This window comes from Bos javanicus, chromosome 13 (genome assembly GCF_032452875.1).
Source record: "Bos javanicus breed banteng chromosome 13, ARS-OSU_banteng_1.0, whole genome shotgun sequence".
NCBI lineage: Eukaryota > Metazoa > Chordata > Mammalia > Artiodactyla > Bovidae > Bos > Bos javanicus.
The window spans coordinates 2,209,217-2,233,362 of NC_083880.1; the positions used below are offsets into that span (position 1 = coordinate 2,209,217).

The window sequence follows — 24,146 nt, forward strand, 5'->3', positions numbered from 1 at the left end:
TAATACTTTGACCACCTGATGCAAAGAACTGATTTACTGAAAAAGACTCTGATGCTGGGAAAGACTGAGGGCAAGAGGAGAAGGCGACAACAGAGGATGTGATGGTCAGATGACATCACTGACTCAATAGACATGAGTTTGAACAAGCTCAGGGAGATAGTGAAGGACAGGGAAGCCTGGTGTGCTGCAGATTATGGAGTCACAAAGCATCGGACATGACTTACCACTGAACAACAAAAACAAGAAGAATGCTTCTGGAACAAAATCTAGAAATAAGATTGAGTTGAAGGAAAACAATTCTACTTGAAGTGATGCTGACTGGAGGGACCAGTTATTTTAGGAGGACTACATGTATAGAGAAAGCCTAGAAGCTCAGACAGCAAAGTGTTGTCAGCTCTCAGGATGAGTAATGGGATCTGGAGTGGTCTTTACTCTTTGCTTTCTTTTTTTGCATTTTTATACACGGAGCATTTAAATATCATTTTCATACCTTAAAAAATTGCCAAATGTTTTTAAAGGAGAAAAAGCAAGATACATGCTCTGTAAATTCATGTATCTTTTGGTTTAGGTCTGTTATGTCTATGTCTCTATACATTTGGGGAGTTTTTTATTTATTTTTTGTTTTTTTTTTCCTCTGTAGAGAGTATTTTTTCATTAAATTTTTTATGTTTTTGCTTTTATACAATTTTAGAGGTTACTTTCCATTTACAGTTATTACAGAATAGCAGCTGTACTCTCCATGTTGTGCAGTATGTCCTTGAACCTCTCACGCCTGCAGTCCATGCCGCCCGCTCTCCCAGCCCTCCACCTCTCCCCCTGCCCACTGGCAGTCACCAGCCTGTTCTCTGTGTCTCTGAGTTGGTTTCTTTTTTTGTTATTCTCTACATTTGGTTTTTAATGGGAAAGAGATTATTTTGTCTATGAGAGTCCTAGTGTTTAAGGGTGAGCCCAGACATTTGCTTGGAAAATGGACACTGTGGGGCCTGCATAACGAAGATAAGCGTGAAAGGTCCCAGAGAGACGGTGAGGGGGGAAAGTCCCCAGGGTCCGTTCAGGGCAGCTCCTGCTCTGCCCACCTTCCCCTCCACAAGCATCCAGCACTGGCCCCCGAGAGTCTCTCAAAGGATCCTTCCTTAGAAGGCCTGAAATAAGCTTTACGTTAATTTAGACAGAATTGGAAGAGCTGGAAAGTGAGAGAACAAGGGCCATTACAGCCTCCGAGGAGGTGCAGAAGATTGCGCATCGTAGCTGAATGGATTCTATGGGCTGGTTCTCCTGCGTCCAGGCTGCGTGTGCCCACTCAGGACCGCCGACCCAAGGGAAGACACCCAGAGTAGAAGGCATCACACCCTGAGCCACCATGGAGCCCGTGTGTGAGCTCAGTGCATGTCGGGGAATAATCCTTCTAGAAATATGCAGCCCAAGGCTTTAAGATACGCCTTGTGGGGTGTTAGGTAGACTATTTACATATATGCTTATTTTCAGCAGTTCAGAAAACCATATCTAAATCGGCTTTTTTTGCTTCTGTTAATCTGGAAACATTCAAAGAAGTTGATATGCATTTATCTCATTTCTAACTTTACAACTAAATTCTAAGGTTCTACTGACACCTGCTGGCATTTCCTCTGTTTTATGTTTTAATAAGAACAAAACCAAAAAGCAAAACATTTAGCATATTTCCCACAGTGTTTTGGCCTTATTATGCCAAGTGTACATTAAGATAACAGACAGAAGGGAAGGTTGATGGATCTTTTCACGTCATGGAAGGAGATATGTGGATGACCCCTGAGGACAAAGTTCCCAGACACACGAAGGGCAGACAACCGAGTTCTGATTGCCTCTGCCCTGCACTGGCCACTGTGTGACCTTGGACAAGGCTGTGGACCTCACATTTAGTATCGAAAAGAGGAGAAACTGAAGCTTCCTCCCTGTGCTTGTGGGGACCGGGGGCATTTCTACTAAGTAAAGCGTGAGCCACGTCACAGGTGTGATGACCTCCAAGGTCACTCGCAAGGACTGTTCCATCACAATAAATAAGCAAATTTGTTACCACGTTGTATTTTCAAAAAATGGATGAATGTCACTGAAGCCTCCTCAAAGTCCAGTCTGTCTGTTGTTTGTTTTTAGAAACAACTGAATCAGAATGATCTGGAAGAACCAATGAACAGTGTCAGAAATGGTCCACTTTTTTGCCCTCAGGAAACCATGGACTTTGTTTTGTGTTTTGGAACATGTAACAAAGACTTCGGTGCTTCCCAGTTCATGCCAACCAAATTATCTGTGCTTTTTCTGTCTTTTCTTGGGAAACTGTGGGCCTGCGGCTTGTTAGGCCAATCACAGGATACTTGATCATCCCCAGGGAGTCAGAGTCCCATATTTATCCTGACAGAGGAAGCAAGGTCTGATGAGGAAAATAATTGAGGCATTTCTTTAATGCTGCTATTTCATTTCTTCCTCCTCCCTCAGAATTCTGACTTCATCATCATGCTTACTGAGGCTTTCGATGCGATTTAGAGTCATCAGAATTTCCTTTCCTTTGTGAAAGGAAATTTTCCTCATCTCTCCCAAGTCCTCCTCCAGAAGTCTGTTAGGTTTGACTGGGGCTCAAAGAGGAAAGCACAAAAATTCTCCTATAGACTCATATCCGTTAGGGTGGCACCTCTCAAAACACAACAAAAGCAGAAAATAGCGAATTTGGTAAGGCTGTGGAGAAACTGGAACCCTCGTGCATTGTTAGGGAGACTGTAAAATGATGTAGCGGCTGTGGAAAATAATATGGCAGCCTCTCAAAAACGTAAAAGCAACATTACCATACAATCCAGCAATTCCATTTCTGGGTATATGTCCAAAAGAATCAAAAGCAGAAACTTAAGGTGACACCTGTACGCCCATGTTCACAGCAGCATGAGTCTTAGCGATGACACGAGGATCCACTGGTAGATGAACAGATAAACCAAATGTGGTCTACACATGCAATGCAATATTATTCAGCCTTAAAAAGAAAGGAAATTCTGACACCGGCTACAACACAGAGAAGCCTTGAGGAGGACATTAACCTAACTGAGATAAGCCAGTCACAAAAGACAAATACTGCATGATTCCACTTAGATGAGGTACCTTAAGTACTTAAAGTCAGAAAGCGGAAAGGAGAATGGTGGTTGCCAGGGGTTGGAGGGGGAGGGAAATGGGAAGTGGTTGTTTAAGTGGTTCTGTTTAACTGAGCCAGATTTCAGTTCTGCAAGATGAAACGTGTTCTAGAGATGGCTGGAGGTACTGGTTGTGCAAAAATTTGTCTTTTACTTAATACTACTAACTGATCACTTAAAAAAGGTTATGATGGTAAATTTCACATTGTATGTATTATATCATAATTAAAATTAAAACCACACAGACATATAGAACTCAGTCATCACCTCTGGCCCTTGCAAGTGACTTAATCCCTTTGACCATGTTCAACCTGGTAATACTATGCAGTTCTATCCAATGGAACCTTCAGTGATGACAGAAATGTTGTTTATTTGCACTGTCTGATATGGTACACTCATTGGGTTTTGAGTGTGATGAGTGCAGAAGATGCTGAATTTTATTTTTATTCAGCTGAAATTTAATTAATTAATTTCGTTAATTTTTATTCAGTTTAATTTAGCCACATGCAGCAAGTGGCTGCCGTGTCGGACAGGGCAGGTAGACTGTACATCTACATGACTGTTTCAAAACACTTTCACTCCTCAGCACAGAGCTACAGCAGTCAGACTGTAAACCTAAGAAGGTAAAGGCTGGCTTATGTGTGGGCCCCAGTTCTGTTTGAACCCCCAGTATTATGAATTTGCTACAGAGCGTTTTGCCAAGAGTGTGATTATTTTAGAAGCCTGGTGTGGCATCACTGGCATCTGTTATTGGGCCCACGAGCAGAGTTGGCCTTAATTCGCAGGCCAGCCTTTTCTAGTCAAATGCCCTTGGGAAACCTAAATTCCTTCACTGCCGCACCCGGGCTTCTTCACTCGTCCCTGTAAATCCTTGGAGTGATGTTGTAAACTAACGCTCAAGTCCAAGGCCTTCTACAGAAACTGTGCAAGCACATTGCTGTTTCTTCTGGGTATCCTGCCAGTCAGTGCCAGCTTTACTTTTTGAGGCTTTCCTGGAAAACACAGACAGGTAAGAGAGGTGACAAATTCTTACACTGAAATAGAATCCCACAATAAAATGGATGAACCCTAATACATTCCTCCTCTAACACAAGAGTAATTACACATGTCACTATGTACTGTATAATGCTGCTTTAGAAATAGTAAAGATTGCTGGCAGCTGAAGGGACTTACATTTCAGCAGGCTGCAAACAGAAGACTTAACCAGCCAGCCAGTGGGCAGCATTCCTTCATGACAGCCCAGTGTTTAATGACTGTGTGTGCCGCATTTATCTTCATGGAATGAGTGAAAGCTGTTTATTGAAGCACAAAATATTGAGCGTTTGATGCAAATGGGTGTGTGGCAGGAAGGAGATAAAGAAAAGCATATATTATTCTTCCACTAAATGGATATGGGCTGTCTAATAAGGACCTCCCGGTTTAGCTCCGGTGGATTTGCTCACTGGGAACACTTTCTCTTTCTTTTTCAGCAATGGGTCGAAGGCCTGAGATCCATCATTCACAACTTCAGGGCCAACAACGTCAGCCCGATGACGTGCCTCAAGAAGCAGTGAGTTTTGTTTGCATGACCCTTTGCGCTTGGCGTTTACCAAGCGAATGCAGACTAGATGAAGGCTGCGTACACGCACCAGGCAGCACCTGCCTTGCCTTCCCCGCTGCGCTCCTGACTTTGGAGAAGTCATTGACCTGTACACCCCGGTACCCTTCCTGCCACCTGGCAGGCATGTGTGATGCCCACAGCCCAAAATCTATTTGAGGGGAATGGTTGGTGGCAGGAAGGTACTGGAACTCCACCTCCTCAGTGTCCCCTGGTCTGTGGGCCTGGGCTTTTGTGTCCCCAGGCTGCCGATAGTAGCTTTGTGTGCCTGGTGCCATAGCTGGGGGCTGGGTGCAGCTCGAGCCTCTACTGCATGAGACTGAGGGATGGGGAGTACGGCTCCATTCGGCAGAAGCACCCACCACTCTGGAGGGAGAGGAGCACTGGCCCCAGGGACTGTTTCACAAGCAGTCAGGCATCCAAAGGTACTTCTGAACTTCAGAAGGCAGGCCTTCCTTCCCCCAGCTCACTGTATCCAAAATTCAGAGAGGCGCCAGGTGGTAGCTTTTAACCCTATCAAGTTTTTCTTTATGGGTGACGTGAAAGTTACTCAAGTAGAAACCCTAGCCAAAGCCCCAGTCCGCCTGTTTGAGAAGCAGTGATCCGGGGCCCGGGGCAGGCGGCGGGTGGTGCGGGGAGAGCCTGCACCGAGCAAGCTGCACGCGTCTCTTAGCCGGGCCTGGCCAGCACCCAGGGTGGGACTCCTTGGCTTCTGGGTGATGGAAGGAGAGCTCTGCCCCCCAGGCCTTCCGTGTCTTGCTCTGGTTCCTTTGGCGGCGCTCTGGGAGCATGGGCTATGCTGTAATCCCCGGCGTTAGCCACTTCGTTGCCCGAGGACTTTGGGAAAGTTCTTACCTTGTGCCTCACTGTCCTCATCTGTGCATGAAGGTGGTGACACCGCTCGTAAGAGTCCTCGCAGAGCAAATGAGGCCATGCAAAGCCGGTGCTTGGCCCCTCACTCCCCCTCACTCAGAATTACTTATTTTGATTCTGATGTCCTCATTCCAGTGTTTCCCTGTTGTCTTAGAAGAGGGGAGTTGTTCAGTCGTGTATTTTCCTGTTTTTGTGCAGCTGCTTCTCCTTTCCCTCTGCAGTTGCTCTGGCATGATTTCTTAAAAATAAAGAGCAACCCAGCAGATATTTTGAGGTCATGGAATCCCGAAGGTTCTCAGACTTCTGGCATGCCCTCTTAGGCCTGGGGGAGCCAATTCCTTGTGTCCAGATGCCAGATCTCAGCTGCCCTCGTGGGTGTCCCACCCAGACTGCTTTTCGTCGCTGGTGTTCACCCATCCACCAGCTGCTGGAGGGTGAGGTCACTCAGGACTCACGTCTGCCTGCTTCTCCAGAGGACCACCCTCTGCCTACAGAGGATCACCAGTAGATCATTACCTCCCAGAGTATCCCAGGGGCCCAGCTCCAGGACCCCTGCCCATATCAAAATCCACAGCGTCCCTTAAGGTTGACCCTTCATGTCCCTGGTTTAGGAGGGCTGACCCCACACTCGCCCCTTCTTCAGAAAGGAAGCCCACAGCCAATGACAGGCTGAGACAGGATATCAGAGCCTGCCCCCTTGCCGCCAGGCCTGGCGCAGATCACACTTCAGAGGTCCCAGTGGTCTCGGGACAAAGCCCGGCTGAGAGCACAGCTTGATGTGACTGTCCCTCCCTGTCTGCCCACTGCCTTACTCCTGTGGTCCTGAAACCAGCCCCTTAAAGGTAGCCATTTGTGCTTCGAGGAACACTGACTTAAGACAGAAGCTTTACCAACTCCTCATGTTCTGCAGATTGTTAGATTATTTACAAGAACAGTGAGAATGGAATCAGTAGCTAAGAACAGCCCTGGCACCAAAGGATAGGTGTTCCAGGTCCCCCTGAGTCCTGAAAACCTGGGAAAAGCACAGCATTTCTCACCATCAGTTTGAGTTGATGAACTTCTCTGACAGGGACAAGTTAAGGATTCAGATTCCTTCATGGAGATGGTGTCCACCCATCCATCAGTTGCATGAGGAGTAGGTCACAGAGGGCTCGCGCCTGCCTGCTTCTTTTGCACTTCCCTGCTCCCTGGGGTGGCAGAGGGGTGAGGGCCAGGGGCGTCCCCACTGACTTCAGACAAGCCTGCTGCTGTCACCATGCCCTAGCCTTTCTTAACCCCTTAGTAGATTATTAAAAAGCAGCAGTCAAGGACAAGAACAGTCACCAAACAAGTGCCAATAATTTGCTGTGTTCAATGCAAACACCCAATTTCCTAATTCGTCTAGGATTACCAGATAAAATATGGGACTCTCAGTGAAATTTGAATAAGTAACAAATAATGTTTTAGTTATCCTAAGCAATATTTGGAACATACCTATAGTTAAAAAAAAGTATTATTTATCTGAAGTTCGAATTTAACTGAGAGTTATATTTTTATTAGCTAAATCTGACAAACAGTAAATGTATCTCATGGTGTGCGATTGTCTCTGGTTTTCTGAATAAATAGTCTTTGTTTGAGTGAACTTTCTTTTCAAGTTTTTAACCAGATGGAAGCTATTCCTCCCAAGAAACATTAAAACAGTTGTTACTGTTGTTTTCCAGCTGGATGAAATTGGCATTTATGACCAACACAAATGGGAAAATTCCAGTTAGGAGGTAAGTCAGTTATTCCCAAGTGCTCGGCACAGCCTGGGTCGGCCCTCATGATACCAGTCCACAGAGAAAGGCCCCCATGAGGACTTGTTAATTGCTTTAGTTACAGGTATTTCTGGAATCTTAGTTTGAATTACATTATCAGATGCTGTGTTTACTTCGTAAAAATCACTTATGGATGTAAAGTCGCATTTTTCCTCAGAATGCATAGCAGTGAGCCTGATAAAGAACTTCTGAAAATGAAGGAGTGTTTTTTTTTTAATTTTCAGAAAAGTGGGTTTGGGGGATTTAAGTAGCTTCCCTGGTGTCTCAGATGATGAAGCAGCTGCCTGCAATGCAGGAGACCCAGAGTCAGTCCCTGGATTGGAGAAGATCCCCTGGAGAAGAAAATGGCTACCGACTCCAGTATTCTTACCTGGGAAATTCTGTGGACAGAGGGGCCTGGGGGGCTACAGTCTGTGGGGTCACAAAAGAGTGGAACACAACTGAGCAACCAACAATTTCACTTTCTTTCATCTTTCACCTACTTACCCCAAACAACCGTTGCTAAAATTAGAGAAGTTTCTTTTCTGTTCTGTACCTACAGTAGGGGGGTAGGGATGTGTCTTAGGAGGTGCGATGCCTCTGGACATTGCCGCTCATCCTGGGTTCCGTCAGCCCTCTGTGCCCAGGGCCACGGGGCACCACTGAGTCTGGGTGTGTTGTCACTGCCACCACACCCCCTTCAGGATTGGCGCTTCCCCTTCACCCTGCCCAAAGTAGCAGTGACGGGGGAAAGAGGCGGTACAGCCTGGTGGAGCCAGGAGTGAAGAGCCAATGAGCTGGAAACGGCCTCCGCGCTATGCTTCAGCCTCAAGCCAACATGCCTCACCCTCTGAGGGCCCCACTCTGCTCCGCTGCTCCTAGCGTTAGGACTGTTCCTGGCCTGTGGGTCCATTGGAAGTCCATGCAGTGGGAGTGATGGGGGTTGTTCACCCAGCTCCCCAGTGTTTTTTTGGCTGGTGTTTGTGGTAAGCACTCCGTGGTAATTGCCAAAGCTGGGCTGGGCCCTGGGGCGTTTGCTGCCCATCAGAAGCCAGGAGTGTATTCAGAGTCCTGAACCTGAACTCAGCATGAGCTCCCGGACCCCGACCCGCTCTTCAAGATTTCTCCAGGCTCGCGTTCAAGTTGAGCTCTTGCCCAACACTTTAGCAAAGAAGCCAACCAGCAAATAGCCACAGGCAGAACCCAGGCCACCAGGTGGAGCCTGTCTCGGAATGGCTGTAACCGTCAGGATGAGGGCCACAGGTTGCCCGTTGCATGGCGTTTGGGGGAGAGCCTTCGAGCAGCTGCACACTGGCCGTTTCTGCCTCTCCTTTCCCCCCTTCTCTGCTAGCCTCGAAGCTTCCATTCTGCATTCCCCCGAGGACATCTCCCTCAGCATCCTTTCACATTTAATAGAACTATCCTAGAGATCATCATTTTCCTTAATTCTGTGGATGACAGCAGTCATGAACGAGGGTATCCACGTGACACAGCTGAGGTATCAGTGAGGAAACACAGGGCATGCATGTTGTAAAGAAGACCAGGCAGTAATCTTTTTATTTCACCTTTTATTCAGGGCTTCCAGAGTTATCCAGAGTTATCACGGAGAAGGCAGTGGCAACCCACTCTAGTACCCTTGCCTGGAAAATCCCATGGACAGAGGAGCCTGGTGGGCTGCTGTCTATGGGGTCGCATAGAGTCGGACACGACTGAGCAACTTCACTTTCACTTTTCACTTTTCATGCATTGGAGAACGAAATGGCAACCCACTCCAGTGTTCTTGCCTGGAGAATCCCAGGGAGGGAGGAGCCTGCCGTCTATGGGGTCGCACAGAGTCGGACAGGACTGAAGCGCCTTAGCAGCAGCAGCAGCAGCAGAGTTGTCAACTTCATGCATCTGTTGTGGTCTTTACGAACCTATATGTAGGATTCTGTTTTTTATTTAATAACTTACAAGCAAGTCAGTTTGCATTTACTTTAGAAGTTTTTAAAAAAGTCCTGCTAGGGACTTCCCTGGTAGTCCAGTGGTTAAAGCTTCACATCTTTGAATTGCAAGGGCTGCAGGTTCAATCCCTGGTTAAGGAGGTACGATCCCACATGCCTAGTGGCCAAAAAAACAAACAAAACATAAAACAGAGACAATATTGTAACAAATTCAATAAAAACTTTTAAGAAATGGTCCACCTCAAAAAAAAAAAAAATCTTAAAAAGCCATGCTACCACCTTGATCAGTGTTTGTTGGCAAAGACACTTTACACTCATCCTTGTCTTAAATAAAACCCTTTGCTCTATTGAGAGTAGCAGGGTAATGATTTTATTGTATCTCAGGATCCTAGAGCTATTGCCAAATATTTAGTGCATTTTTATTTAAAAATAAGTATGGAAGTAATAGGGCTTCCCAGGTGGCACAGTGGTAAAGAATCTACCTGCCAACACCAGAGGCACAAGAGAGGAGAGTTTGATCCCTGAGTTGGGAAGATCCCCTGGAAAAGGAAATGACAACTGGCTCTGCTCTTCTTGCCTGGAGAATCCCACAGGCAGAGGAGTCTAGATGGTTACAGTTCTTGGGGTCACAAAGAGTCAGACACATACACATGAAGTAATAAGTCCAAACTTGGAACAAATAGCAGTGTGAAGACCAGCAATGTAAGTTGGGTCTGTTTTTACATACCTTGCTCTCCTGATTTTTCTTCCAAGAAAAGGTTCAGGAAATGTGATCAGAGCACCCCTAGCCAGCAGTTCTGGTGTCATTTGTAGATATCCTGCTGATCAAGCCTCTGTTCCACAAGCTTGGAAGCCTGATCCAGCCTGTTCACGAACAAAATTATTGCCTGCCTCTTTTCGTAGCAATAGCCCAGATGTTTTCTCATCCTCTTTACTGTTCTCTGACATGAACTCTGGGGCGGCTGCCAGTGTTAGCAGGTGTTTGACACAGGACACCTGTGGTCTGGGGGCAGTGTGACAGAGTTGAAGCAGAATTGATATCGAGCTAGTGAAAAGCGGATAAATCTTTGTGTGGATGAGCTGCCAAGGGCAAGGTGGAAATTGTTCTGAGTGTTTTAATGGATACGAAGAGTAAACACGTTAAAATGTGGCTTCATCACTATCACTCCGAAGTTTTAAAATGGAAACTTAGTGTAGTGTGTGTAAGATTAGAGGCGATCTGGCTTCACGGTCATTAGATCAGGGTTCGGCGGTTGTAACCGATGCTTTTTTTTTTCCAATGCTTAATGTCTAAGAAGAATTTGTGTCTCCTTTCTTTCTTTGTGCTTCTCTTCCGCCATCTGCCTTTCTCCCAAACCTGCACACTCATGCTCAGTTTACCTTCCCACCCAGACCAAAGCTTTGAAAGTCACTCTTTTTATATATATTTTTGCTGTTTCCCATTCCTTGTAACCTGGAGTTAGAACCAATAGCTGTGGCTAGAAGAAGTCCCAAAGGAGAGTGTGCGCTAAGAGGGCTGAGACCTCAAGAGTGGTCCCTACAGCCCAGCGTCCACATAATCCGTCCACATCCCTAAGGCCCAGCCTGCTGCAGTGAAGGTCTAGATCTGTGGGGCTCCCCTTCATGCTCCTCCTTGACTGCAAAGCTAGTGTTAACACCGCTGGATGGATTGTAGAGGCTTTGAGGGCAGAGGGGGACTCAGCTTCTAGAGTCACTGCTGTCTTGGTCATCTGTAAGGTCTCCTGGAACAGGGAATTTAATTGGATAGGACTGGGCACCACTTCCGGGTATTTGCTTCTCTCACACTTCCTTTGGGAAGGGTGGTGTGTTTTGATTCAAGACGATTTGCGGGGAAGCACTGAGCTGTGCTCTGTGTGGCTGTGTATAAAGGGTTGCATGAATCACAGTCCTTTATACATATTTTGTCTGCCAAAGAAATGCCCTCTGAAGCTATCTGAATGCTCCCAGCCTGTGATAAGTGTGTTTCTCTCAACCCATGATAAGTGTGTTTCTCCTGGCTAAATACTGCATCTCTGGAAAATCAGAGAATTCACCTTTGCTCCACAACCCTCCTCACTCCCGAGCCAAATCCATTTAAGGCCCAAGAATAACTCTGCAAGCTGCCTGGAGACAAGGCAGCCCCCTCCCCTACCCCTCACCTCCAGGGAGATGGTCTTCCCTTCCTTCTCCTGCTTTTTCTTGTCCCCTCATGCAAAGATGGGCCTGAGAACAAGCCCTTCTGGCCATCACATAACCTCTTGTCTTTATTTATTTATTCATTTATGTACTCACACATGCCATATAGCATGCGGGCTCTTAGTTCCCTGACTGGGAATCAAACTCATGTCCCCTGAAGTGGAAGCCTGGAGTCCTAACTTGGACAGCCAGGGAGTTCCCAGCTCTTGCCTTTATTATCTTCTCAACAGTCATGTCTCTGGGCTCTGACTTTGCCCTCACTGATGTCTTCCCACGTGGATTTTCCTCCTTTGTGGCCCTGGACACCCTGTTTCGTCCGTCTCAGTTTCTCTGTCCCCCACAAATTCTTAACCTCCTACTCCCGAGAGATGTCCTTGTCCTGCTTTCTGTTCCTTGCCATTTTCCCAGGCCCCAGCCAGTACCCTCCTCCTGCAGACTCTTCCCTCCCTGCCACACCATCTCCCCAACGTCACGTTGTCCGCCGGGAATCAAGCCTAAGTCTCCTGCGTGGACAGACAGACTCATTACCACTGAACCACCTGGGCAGCCCTAACACATGCATACTCTTTTTCAAAAATGACAAAATGAGCAGCTACTTTCCCCTACATTATAAAGGGCAGATGAAGTACTTTTTAATCCAATGTATGAGATTTCCATGAACTCTCGAGAAGTGGGAAAATGTGGGCATAGCACCCTCTGCCCTGAAACTGGTTTAATACTCATGTATGCTCCACCATGTCTGCGGGTCTGTGAAAGAGAATTCATAGCCCTCCCTATGTTTGTATACAGTTGTCTCAAACTCTCTTTTTTTTTTTTTTTTCTTTTTTTTTCTCTAATTTTATTTTATTTTTAAACTTTACATGATTGTATTAGTTTTGCCAAATATCAAAATGAATCCACCACAGGTATACATGTGTTCCCCATCCCGAACCCTCCTCCCTCCTCCCTCCCCACACCATCCCTCTGGGCCGTCCCAGTGCACCAGCCCCAAGCATCCAGCATCATGCATCGAACCTGGACTGGCAACTCGTTTCCTAAAAGTGCACTTCTTGAAGTATTCTTAGACTGAGTATGAAACAGTAAAGTTTTGAATGAATGCGCAGCGGTTCACTGACCTGTAGCTGGTTCTTCTAGTCTCTCCTTGAGGCTGTCACTGCAGTGGAAGGGGCGCCTTCTCCCCCTGGTCTAGGGGGACCGGTCAGCACTCGCCCATGGAGCTGGCCTCCGCTCACGCGAATGGCGGGGCATGGCACAAGCTGAGGCGAGGAGGCTCACCGTCCTGTGCTCCTGGGAAGGTTCCACAGCCACACGGCACGCAAAAGTCAGCTCTCTCTTCCCCCAGTGGCTGAACTTCTGGTTTATGTCATTATGGTGACTAACTACCTGAGCTTCCACTCAGGCGGGAATGAAGGTTCTTTGGGTGGCGCAGATACGGCTCAGAGTCAAGTGTGGATTCCAGGGTCTAAGTCCTCTCCTCAGCTGTGTTCGTTCTGAGTGTTTCCAGTGTTTTAGTCAGAAGAAGTCTCTCTTCTGCTTTGATCATCATCAGGAAATACACTCCTTAAGGTGTCATCCATTTTCCTAGCCTTGATGCACACCATACTAGTTCAAAGGCACCACCGTTATTCAAAAATACCACATCTCAGGGTAGTGCCAAGATTCTGCTGAAACACTGAATAATTGTTCCCCTGCCTCCCTTCTCCCCAGTATCTGTCACTTTCTTAATAAAGTCCCCAATCCTTGAGGCAACTGACATGTCAGAGTAGCTCATGGATGCTTGGCTAGAAAAAAATATATATATACAAATGAAATATGCCTGATAATGCGTGTCAGCTGCAGTATGGGGCCAGGAAAGGGTGACCCCGGGCATGGGCTGAGTCCTAAGGGGCCTCCTTCCTGTCCCCAAGTCACCACGAGCTTCTGTTCTAGAGCTGCTGGTCCATCTGCATCCCTTTTTCCTAAGAAAGCAAATTGATAGGGTCAAAATTTATTACTGTGGTTGTCTAGTGGTCTGGATCCTGGATGAATATGTTCACAAGTAGCCCGGGGGACTGTCTGTCTTAGAATCAAGTCACCTGACTGGCACAACCAGCTCTGGTCAGCAGAGGGCCATTGCAGGAGCCAGTTTGGGGAGTGAAAAATACCCAGAAATGAGAAGTGATTTTATTTTCCTTTTTCTTTTCTTCTATCCCACCATCTTGGATCTTTGCATCACAGAAAACAGAATTAATAGCAACTTTTTTTTTTTTCCTTTTCTGCCCTAGTATTACTAGAACCTTTGCATCGGGGAAAACAGAAAAGGTGATCTTTCAAGCACTCAAGGAGCTAGGTCTTCCCAGTGGAAAGGTATTCATTAATTTAATAACATTGTTCTAATACCACTTTGTGTATTTTTGTCCTCATGTAATAAGTAAGATTATTTATATTAAGCTGATTCAGTTAGATTCAGAATTAGGTTCAGTCACATATAGTACAGTTAATTTTTCCTTTATTCTCTTCCCTTCTATCCTTCCTTCCTTTTGTTTTCGGGGCATTTTAACCTAAACATTATAGTATTCAAATAACGTATTTCCAAATGTTCCTGGTAACTTTATTAAGAAAAGGAAATGGCAGCAGGCTGCTCTTTTGCACAACTTATTGAAAGCTTATTTTATAGAAGCCCATCAACATTCACAGAACCATGCACAATGTCAGCATGAAAAATGGCTCATAAATTAACTTCTTCAGGACAGCTGTGTGATATTTTATGAAGCACCTCTCCCCAAGCAAAACATTTGAGTTTGTGGCCCTTTGGATTTAAAATAGTTGCATTGAAATAAATTTAAAAAATAAAACAGTTGCAATGAATGTCTTAACTGCAAGAAAGATTTAGGCTGTTACTGTCCTAACAAATCCTATTTGAAATATAAGGTTCAGTATGAAAGGTAAACTCTTTTAGAACTCCCTTTATGATGCCTGTAAAAATTCACAAAATAAGCATGAGAAAACACTGGCTTTGACTTAGTCAGCATCCTTGTGGCAAGTAGTTGCATTGTTCCTTCAAGGAGCGGAAGAAGAAATGTTTCTTTGTGTTTGTTCTATGGAGTATCTCCCAGAGCAAGCCCAGCTGTGGCCAGTGTTTGAACATCCAAACCATGGGTGCGTGGTAACTAGAAACACTCTTTTACATGCGCCGTGTTACTAGTAGGCTGGCCCACGGTTGGACCTTCTGGCTCCTATCAGGAAGAGTCAGAGATGAAAACCCTGGGATTACAAGTAATCATCACTCTGCTGCATGAACCTGTCAATTCTGTAGATCCTCCAAAGAGAGAGAACGGTGCCTGATTTATGACAATGCTTCTATTCTTTCCAGAATGATGAAATTGAGCCTGCCGCATTTACTTATGAAAAGTTCTATGAACTGACACAAAAGATTTGTCCTCGGACAGATATAGAGGATCTTTTCAAAAAAATGTAAGTTCCGTTTATGAGAAAGTGTCACATCGAAGTTATCCTTGCTCTTTTAGACTTTAAAACCATTTTTTGTCCTAATATCTTCATATAATATGTTGACAGTATCTAGGAATGTCTAGTCAGGGTTACATTTTCACCCCTTAGTTTATTTGGTGTAAAAGTTCACTCTGATTTTTTGAGAAACTTTTACATAAGTTGGTTGCAGCACCTGGAACTTCCCCCCTCCTCTCCCTGCATTGGCTTTACTAACTACCTACAATGTTAACCTGCTCCTTTAGGTATTAACCCGTTATGTGAACTAACGAGATTCGATTTGGAATGTTATTATGTTGTCCAAAAGTCCATTCATTCCAATTATTTCAAATGGATGACTTACATGTTGTTTTATAATAACGCCTTTGGATAATGCAAAAGAAGGATTGCAGATATTTTCTGTAAGTTAGGGGGAGTGATTTATTGCCTTTGCTGTTATTGGGTGTTTTTTTTTTTTCTTTACAAACAGTCTCTGGCCATTTTAAGAGTTCACCACTACTTCAGGTTTAGAAAAGTAAGTTTAGGATTATCAACCACAAATGTCAACATGTAAATCGTGCCTCCTGTAGCATCATATACCACAACTTACTTTTTCTAATAAATTTCTTTTCAGCAATGGAGACAAAACTGATTATTTAACGGTAGACCAATTAGTGAGCTTTCTAAATGAAGTAAGCTTTTTCATACATTAACTCCATCAGTCTGTGTGCAGTGGCTTGCTTCCTCCAGCATCCTCATTGCATGCCTACATCCTGCACCCCCATTTGCTTTGCTTCTGACCTGCTGATCTTTCCATGATGGCTTTACCAGGTGCAAAAATCAGCTGCTGCCCCCGTGTGTCCATGCGTTTCCTCATTGGCTTTGCACACTGCTTTTTTGTTGGTTTCTTGCTGTGATGTGTAGCTCTGGGTCTGTGTATGTGTGTGAATTTGATAATATGTTCACTTAATTAAATGTGTCTGTATTTTGCAAGATGATATTTAAGGTACTTATCTTTTTTTTTTTTCTATTTACTTATAAGAAATAGAAAGGGAATGGATTGAGTTTACCACCCTATAGTTGGATTCGCCATCGCTAACTTTTTCTCATACTTTTGCATGGACTGGGAAAGCCTTATTTTTGTCTTTTAATGGATTGCATGTAAGAAAAATATGTAGGTTTGAACAGAATATTTTGACAACAAGCACAACACTGGAGTTCCTGGGTGAAAGCATAGTGCATATTAGGCCAGTGGGATGACAGGTTAAATTTTTACTTTTTATTTTTGTAACAAGCTCAGAACTAATTTTAGAATGTGATTCACTCAACAACCAAAACTAGTTGACAAAATTTGCTTAAGCCCAAGAGAAATATATTTCAGAACACATAAACATTCCAACTTTTATGAAAACTAAAATTAACTTTTTTTTTTCTCTACATGTACAAGAAAGTGTTTTCAGTGAAACCCATTGAAGCTCTTGTTAATACAAAAAATGGAAATGCACTTTTTGTCTAATATGTTAAATAATAAGAAGACTTTAAATGAGGGATGGACAGTATATTTTTGTTCCAAAACAATTGATAGTAACCATTATACCATATAAAGACAAAACATTAAGGTAGACAGTATCATGCCAGGTAGAAGGTATTGCCTCACGAAAAAGCAGCAGGCAGACTGATTTGCCAATTTGAAGACACATAGCACACCTTTGCTGAAGGGCTTCTCCTTTCTTTTGAGTCAGGGCCCAGTGGCTCCCAATTTGTAGGGTTGTACTTGAGAAGCTACGATACCCAGAGCCTGGAAGCATGGATGCAGGAGAGACAAGGTCCCTCATGTATCAGCACAGATGTCTCTACTTTAAAGTAATCCTTTCAGTTCACCACAATATTTATTTTACTTTAAAACATTTCAAGTTTTTTCACTCCACTAGTTTTTTGTTATGCGGATAATACATTCATAATCTTTACCCAGATATTATACACATTCTTACCCCACTGTTGATCTGAAGTTAAGTTGCTTTGCCCTGCCTCCTTAACCCTTTCCCCATCTTCTGTTTCTTTTAAAAAATGTATTGTTTTATCTCTCTCTGCTTTGCATGTACTTTGGGTCATTGGTCATCTTAAGTTTTGGTGAGAGAGGCAAAAATCTTGCTTTCTACTAAAGAGGGAAGATGTTTAGTGGGGAGACGATTAGCACATCATCAGTTTATCGCTTCCTAGAGAAAGGCCACTTGCGTGCTCTGGGATGAAGCTGATGCTCAGCCGTCTATTAAATGTATCAGAGACTCGATATGCACTACACTTGCACTGTTCAAATGAAGAAACGGTTCTGAAGTCTCCAGTGTACATGCTGCGTTCATGCATCCTTATCTCATCCCCTTCCTTGTATGGGAGACTTTTGTAGACCTACCCAGTAACTACTCTTGTAATTCTTATAAGTCCTGACAAAAAAAAAATAATAATTTTAAAAGGGATGATCACATATGCTTTCTGTCTCTGCCATCCAAATTCTTTCTTAAATACTTTTCCTTGGTAGCTTTTATCCATCAATATCACTCTGGCCAGTAGTATTCATTCGCTTGGCTTTTCATTAACAGTAAGGAGGCACTTTCAGTTCGGGGGTGGGGCTAATTGAATTGCTATGATTCTGGATTTCTTTAGGTCACAGGAACTACAAGACTACAAGTCCACGAAAGTAAAGCCGTGTTTTTAATCAAAGTGTCTGCCCTGAATGTCTTCCTTTTCTGTCCTAGTGAACTCAGCTGGAAGAACTAGACAGAAATCAGAATGTCTCCGTAAAGAAGGCTGTCAAACGTAGAGAGGGTTCTGCCAGCACCTTGCACCCATAGGACTTTTGAGGACTCTCCCTCTCATTGTTCCAAAGTCTAAAGCACCCCATGGGCAGAGCACCATGGAAACCCATAATGAAAGGAGACAGAATTCACTCTGGAAGGGAGCAGGCACTGGAATGTTAAGGGTCTCTGACTCCAAGAGCCTAGATCTAAACATTTTCAAATGCCTTAGCCACATAGTCTCAGTAAGCTGGAATTTAACATTGTATTAGAAGCCCTGGATGCAATAGGACAAGGAAAAATAAAGAGTCCCAGAAACACAAAAGAACAAGACGTTGTTCATTATTCACAGATGATTGTGTAACCTGAATATCAAAAGCCATCAAAAACTCTTTGAATAGATAAGAGAGTTCAACAAGGTAACCAGAGAAATGATGAACAAAGAAAAGAATCAATAAACACGTATCTATGAGCATTAACCAATTCTCCTGGAGAAGGAAATGGCAACCTGCTCCAGTATTCTTGCCTTGAAAATTCCATGGACAGAGGAACCTGGCAGGCTACAGTCCATGGGGCTGCAAAGAGTCAGACACGACTGAGTGACTAACACTTATTTTAACATTTAACAGAGAAAAGTGGTATTTATCATATATTAGCAAAAGCCATGTTTCTTCCCACTACCTTCCAGCTTGTGAGTCCCTTTAGTCCTTATATGCAGTTTTCTGTTCAGTGTGTTAGTGTGTATCTGCAGGAATCTGGACAGAGAGGAGAGACTGTGGTCCATTTCCTGCCTGGTTGCTGTGTAGGGCTTTGTACCACCTGCTCTCTGCCCATGCCATCACCACTCACTGGCTTTTCACAGGGAATTTTGCATCTCCTCCTCATCTAATTCTCAGTGTCTCCACATTCACTGCTCCCCAGAGTGTGATCTGGGCACCAGCAGCCTCAGTATCTACAAGGAACTTGTCAGAAACGTAGAGTCTCAGGTCCCACCCCAGACCTGCTGAGTTGGAATCTGCATTGAACATTTTCTCCAGTTGGTTTGTCTGCACATAAGAGTCTGTGAAGCACTGGATATCTCCTTGGTATCATTACTGTCAGTGGGAGGAATATGAGAGCAGCATGAACTTGTAAATTTGTTATTCTCCATAATGAAGGTAGCCATGGAAATCTACCACTTGAATCTAAAATTTTGGCATAGCTGTATTTCTTGGTCCCGTCCAGTGGGCTGAGGAAAATGTATGTGTGTCCATATGTGTGCCAATATTATGAAAGTAGTGAAGTTGAGTCCAGAAGAGCTGGTGGGGACACTCACTATGAGCTAGCACCTGGTTGGGTACTGCCACCAACTCAATTCTCTATGTGTCAGGACTAATTAAAGCCTCTTGGCTTCAGTTAGTTTCACCTCTCTTTCCCCATTCCTAATGAGAAACTGAATTGATTTTAGTTTTACCTTCATTGTCCATTTCACTTCAGTTCAGTCACTCAGTCGTGTCTGACTCTTTGCAACCCCATGGACTGCAACACGCCAGGCTTCCCTGTCCATCGCCAACTACTGGAGCTTGCTCAAACTCATGTGCATTGCATCGGTGATGCCATCAAACTATCTCATCCTCTGTCGTCCCCTTCTCCTCCTGCCTTCAATCTTTCCCAGCATCAGGCTTTTTTCCAATGAGCCAGTTCTTCACATCAGGTGGCCAAAGTATTGGAGCTTCAGCTTCAGCATCAGTCCTTCAATGAATATTCAAGACTGATCTCCTTTAAGATTAACTGGTTGGATCTCCTTGCAATCCAAGGGACTCTCAAGAGTCTTCTTCAACATCACAGCTCAAAAGCATCAATTCTTCAGCACTCAGCTTTCTTTATAGTCCAACTCTCACATCCATACATGACTACTGGAAAAACCATAGGTTTGACTAGACAGACCTTTATTGCCAAAGTAATGTTTCTGCTTTTTAATATGCTGTCTAGGTTGGTCATAGCTTTTCTTCAAAGGAGCAGTGTCTTTTGATTTCAAGGCTGCAGTCACCATCTGCAGTGATTTTGGAGCCCCCAAAAATAAAGTCTGTCACTGTTTCCACTGTTTCCCCATCTATTTGCCATGAAGTTATGGGACCAGATGCCATGATCTTCGTTTTCTGAATGTTGAGCTTTAAGCCAACTTTTTCACTCTCTTCTTTCACTTTCATCAAGAGGCTTTTTAGTTCCTCTTCACTTTCTGCCATAAAGGTGGTGTCATCTGCATATCTGAGGTGATTGATATTTCTCCCGACAATCTTGATTCCAGCTTGTGCTTCTTCTAGCCCAGCGTTTCTCATGATGTACTCTGCATATAAGATAAATAAGCAGGGTGACAATACACAGCCTTGACGTACTCCTTTTCCTATTTGGAACCAGTCTGTTGTTCCATGTCCAGTTCTAACTGTTGCTCCTTGACCTGCATACAGATTTCTCAGGAGGCAAGTCAGGTGGTCTGGTATTCCCATCTCTTTCAGAATTTTCCGCAGCTTGTGATCCACACAGTCAAAGACTTTGGCGTGACTTCTTACAGGTAATACCTGAGGGCCTGCAGAATTGAGAGATGCACGGAGAGCTGGAGAGAGATCAGAATAAGAAGAGAGGACAGAAGTCTTGGACAAGCATGAGAATCCAGAATTAGTTTTATTTTCTGGTTGCTGGTAGCCTGCCTCCTGCCTCTTATGTATCATAGGATCACATTAGAGCTGCTTTTGTTAATCATTTCTTTTATTTTGCAGTTGAAAGACTGTAAGAAAGGGCTCAAGATCACTTTCCATGTACCATGTCTTTCTTCTTTAATGCTTGAAAAAATTATTTAGTTCTATGAGTAAGGCTTGTCAATTATTCCTTTATCTTTTTATATCTCTTTTGAATATTAGTTGTGTCAACATCTCTCTCTCCCAGTGCTGCTCAGGTTGAAGCCCATTGATGTCTTTTCTCAATAAGAGTACAGACATAAAACGAAAGATATATTCATTGTCTCTTCATTTACGTGGTCACAGTTCTGTGAACTATTTTCTGAAGCTAGTCAGTATTATCTTTTATAAGGCTCTGAACATCATGGGGTGTATGCCCTTAGTACATTGCTTCCCCAAATCCCAACTGCAAACCTATGGTCTCTCCCCTCAGAGCTGTGATCCATTCACCCCACAGAGCTTATGACTAAGTGGAAATCTTCTGCAGTCTTATTTCTCTGAGATGTCCTGGAAATGATCTTTCTCCTCTTTGTTTTTTCAAATAAAGATTATATTTTTGTGACTTTTAACACAAGTTTGCCATTGTTTGCTTGCCTTTGGGTCATCCAGATTGCGCTGTGCTTCCTTTCTGAAACGTGAGCATTTTCGGGAAAGCAAAAGGTTATCTGGTGGAGCAGATGTAAAGAGAAGTGAAGTTTCATATTGTTGTGGTGCTTATTTGCAGCAAATGTAGAATAAGAGGATATGATACATACATTTTAAGGACTTGGTTTTTCTGGCTGTTGTTTCTGAAAGAAGGATATTCTTCTAGTGAGTATTATGCCCTCTGATAAATTTTGATGAGGTTTACTTGGGAGCAGATTTCAAATGTTTAGCATTCTTCTACCCTTGCAGAACTAAGATACTATTTTTTAAACTGATAGGCAAATATGTTTAAATGCATACCTTTACATACTAGTCACACTTCTTAAATTTGAGCACATCAGAATCAACTGACAAGATTGTTAAAATACAGATTCATAGGTTCCACCACAGAAGGTCCAGTTTGGTAGGTTGGGAGTGGGGCCCCCGAATGTGCATCCCTCTCAAGCTCCGGGGTGAGGGTGACGCCCCTGCTGCTCTTCAGAAGCTGCACTGCAGGAGGCCCCAGCCTAGACCCACACGCCTCTATGCACAGACAGCGCCTGAGAACACTTGGATTCCCTTTCTTCCTTTTCCTAACTTTGTTTCTTTCTTTAACTGAGGCTCTTCTTTCTCTTAAATTCATATGGATTTGCCCCCATGATCTCCATGAGTCCTGAACACTTATCAGAGAGCCTATCTTTAAACTGAAAAACTTAATCCTAATAAGAAAGAAAACCTTGTGAGTGTAGTGGCCAACCATGAACAGAACCACAGTGGGGTCCGAAAAGGGCCCTTTATGCCACGTCCGTCTTCCTCCGTGGGAGTGTTGACAGAGACGGGAGAAGGAAGGTACCCAGAAAATGTACTGGTGATTTATTCGCTTGGTTTGAAAGCACTGCATCCTCCCTGGAGGGGCGGCGCTTGTTGCTCCCTTGGGGCGGGCTCTGGAGTTGCATGCCAGCACCCACTTCCTGAACGAGATGCTCGGAGCATGCCTTCACTGCCTGGCACCCCATGGTCCACTGTTCCATCTCTCTGCACCCCAGGACTTTTCTTCCTTATGGGCTCGAGGCCTGTTATTCATGAAACAGTTTCTGCTCTAGCACTTGCATGAATGTGAGCCATTATTTCTTAGATTCCAATAGAAGCATGCTTCATTGGGATAAACTGGCAAAGAGCTATTGATTCCTTAGGAGTTAACACTCGTCACTCAGGGGGATGGTGGGAAGACCAGATCAGGCGAGGCCACGAGTGCTCTAGGATGACATCACATGTTCTATTGGCCAAAGGCATTCACGCTGTGTGCCCTCACTCTTCAAATGACTGTTTCAAACAAATGGGCAAGGGAAATCCATGTGAACTTTTAACAGTTGTTTCTTCAATGCTTTTCCAGTAGTGCTTTTCAAAGTCTGTGCATATATTTGGGTAAAGAGTCATTGCTAGGGTCCTATCTATTGACTGAATTTTGCTCACATGTCCATCTGCCATTTTTTCATTCCAGTTTCCTCTCTTTCTTTATTTGATGGATGACCAGGGACTCAGTGTTTGGTCCTTAAACCTTCCATGAACAATAAGGAATTTTAATAGACCCACTACCTGTAGATACAGAAAGATAGATACACACACACACACACACACACACACACACATACACACACACTCATACACATATACACTCTCTATTGTAGCTAAGTCAATTAATAAATTGGACTTTTTTCATCTTTGCTGTGAAGTTAGGATGACAAAACTGTAGAAATTTGCTCTCTGTGCCTCATATAATACCAGGAGCCTATGGGTGCTGATTTGAAAAGAATGACATTACCAGCCTCCCAAATGTCTTTAAATATTCATGCACTTTCTGCCCAGAGGATTTCCTCAGGGCAAACCAAGTTGGATTTCACAGTGAAATAGAATTTCTGAACACTGATATTTAAATACAGATTTTCATGTTGTTTTGAGCTTGTAAATATCCTTGTGCAGATTTTCATCCTTATTACAATGGATTCATTTTCATAAATATTTACTCAAGAGAATGAAGTTCACAGTGCCCCCCAAATCTTTTATTCATGTAGAAAGATATAATGAAAATGAAATTATATTTGTCTACCTAACTTTAGGGGTTTGGAGGTTTCTTTGTTATTGTTTTTGGTTTGACGTTTACATGGGTATGATTTTTGCTTTTATCTTTTTTTTAAAAAAGACTTTTTATCTCACTTTATAAACACTTATGCCAGATATCTTCCCTGTGGTGTGATGAGACCATACCATTTTCTCTGTTCATCGAATTTGAATGGAAAAAAAAGTATATTTTGTCTCTGCATCTTCAGTTCAGGGAAGGGAGCCAACATGCTACTGCCAAATTTGGACTTTTTTGAAGTCTGTTTTAGGGAGAAAGACAGGAGAAAAGCAAAATCTCTTTGTATAAACATGGTATTATATATATATCTCCTATTAAAATTACATAGTTCATTGATGTGTAATAGCCCAAGGGTGAGGAAGGTCAACCTAAATGGAGTTATTTTCTCATCATAGCATCAACGAGATCCTCGACTGAATGAAATTTTATTCCCATTTTATGATGCTAAAAGGGCAATGCAGATCATTGAGATGTATGAGCCCGATGAAGATTTGAAGAAACAAGGTAAGAAAAGTGAAAAAAAAGAAATTCTCATTATTTTAAAAATTCAAGAGTATATGCAAGTTTTAAAATCCTTGCGTTTTTAGTTAAATGTATTTTTAAATGCTTTGGAGCTCTCTAGAGACAAGGATTGATAACTGACTGATTTTTTTTTTTCCCTAAATCATTATAAATTTTGCCTTACACCAAAATTTGTTTCTGCTGCCTGAAATATAACGCTAAATTTATTATTAAACTGTAGTGATATTTCCCCCAATGTACTTTCTTATATTAGATCCTTAACGTTGCATACTGCTTAAAATGTAAAAATGCCAATTAGTCTCTGTTTGCCATCTCTGGAAAAAATTCGCATTTCCTATAAAAATTGACACCTTCCTTTTGTC

At 43.5% G+C, this 24,146-nt stretch overlaps 1 protein-coding gene across 13 annotated transcripts in view; it reads left to right on the forward strand.

Annotated features, from left to right (window-relative positions):
- Positions 1–24,146, forward strand: part of PLCB4 (phospholipase C beta 4) — a 482,736-nt gene that overhangs the window by 340,201 nt on the left and 118,389 nt on the right. For 11 of the 13 annotated variants that reach the window (XM_061435584.1, XM_061435591.1, XM_061435583.1 and 8 more), the window contains 6 exons: positions 4,616–4,695; positions 7,317–7,370; positions 13,795–13,876; positions 14,883–14,983; positions 15,630–15,687; positions 23,658–23,766. In XM_061435584.1, coding sequence (XP_061291568.1) covers positions 4,616–4,695; positions 7,317–7,370; positions 13,795–13,876; positions 14,883–14,983; positions 15,630–15,687; positions 23,658–23,766 — 484 coding nt within the window. Of the gene's footprint in view, positions 1–3,200; positions 4,156–4,615; positions 4,696–7,316; positions 7,371–13,794; positions 13,877–14,882; positions 14,984–15,629; positions 15,688–23,657; positions 23,767–24,146 lie in introns of those variants that run through there. The other 2 variants (XM_061435595.1, XM_061435592.1) reach the window with 2 other exon arrangements.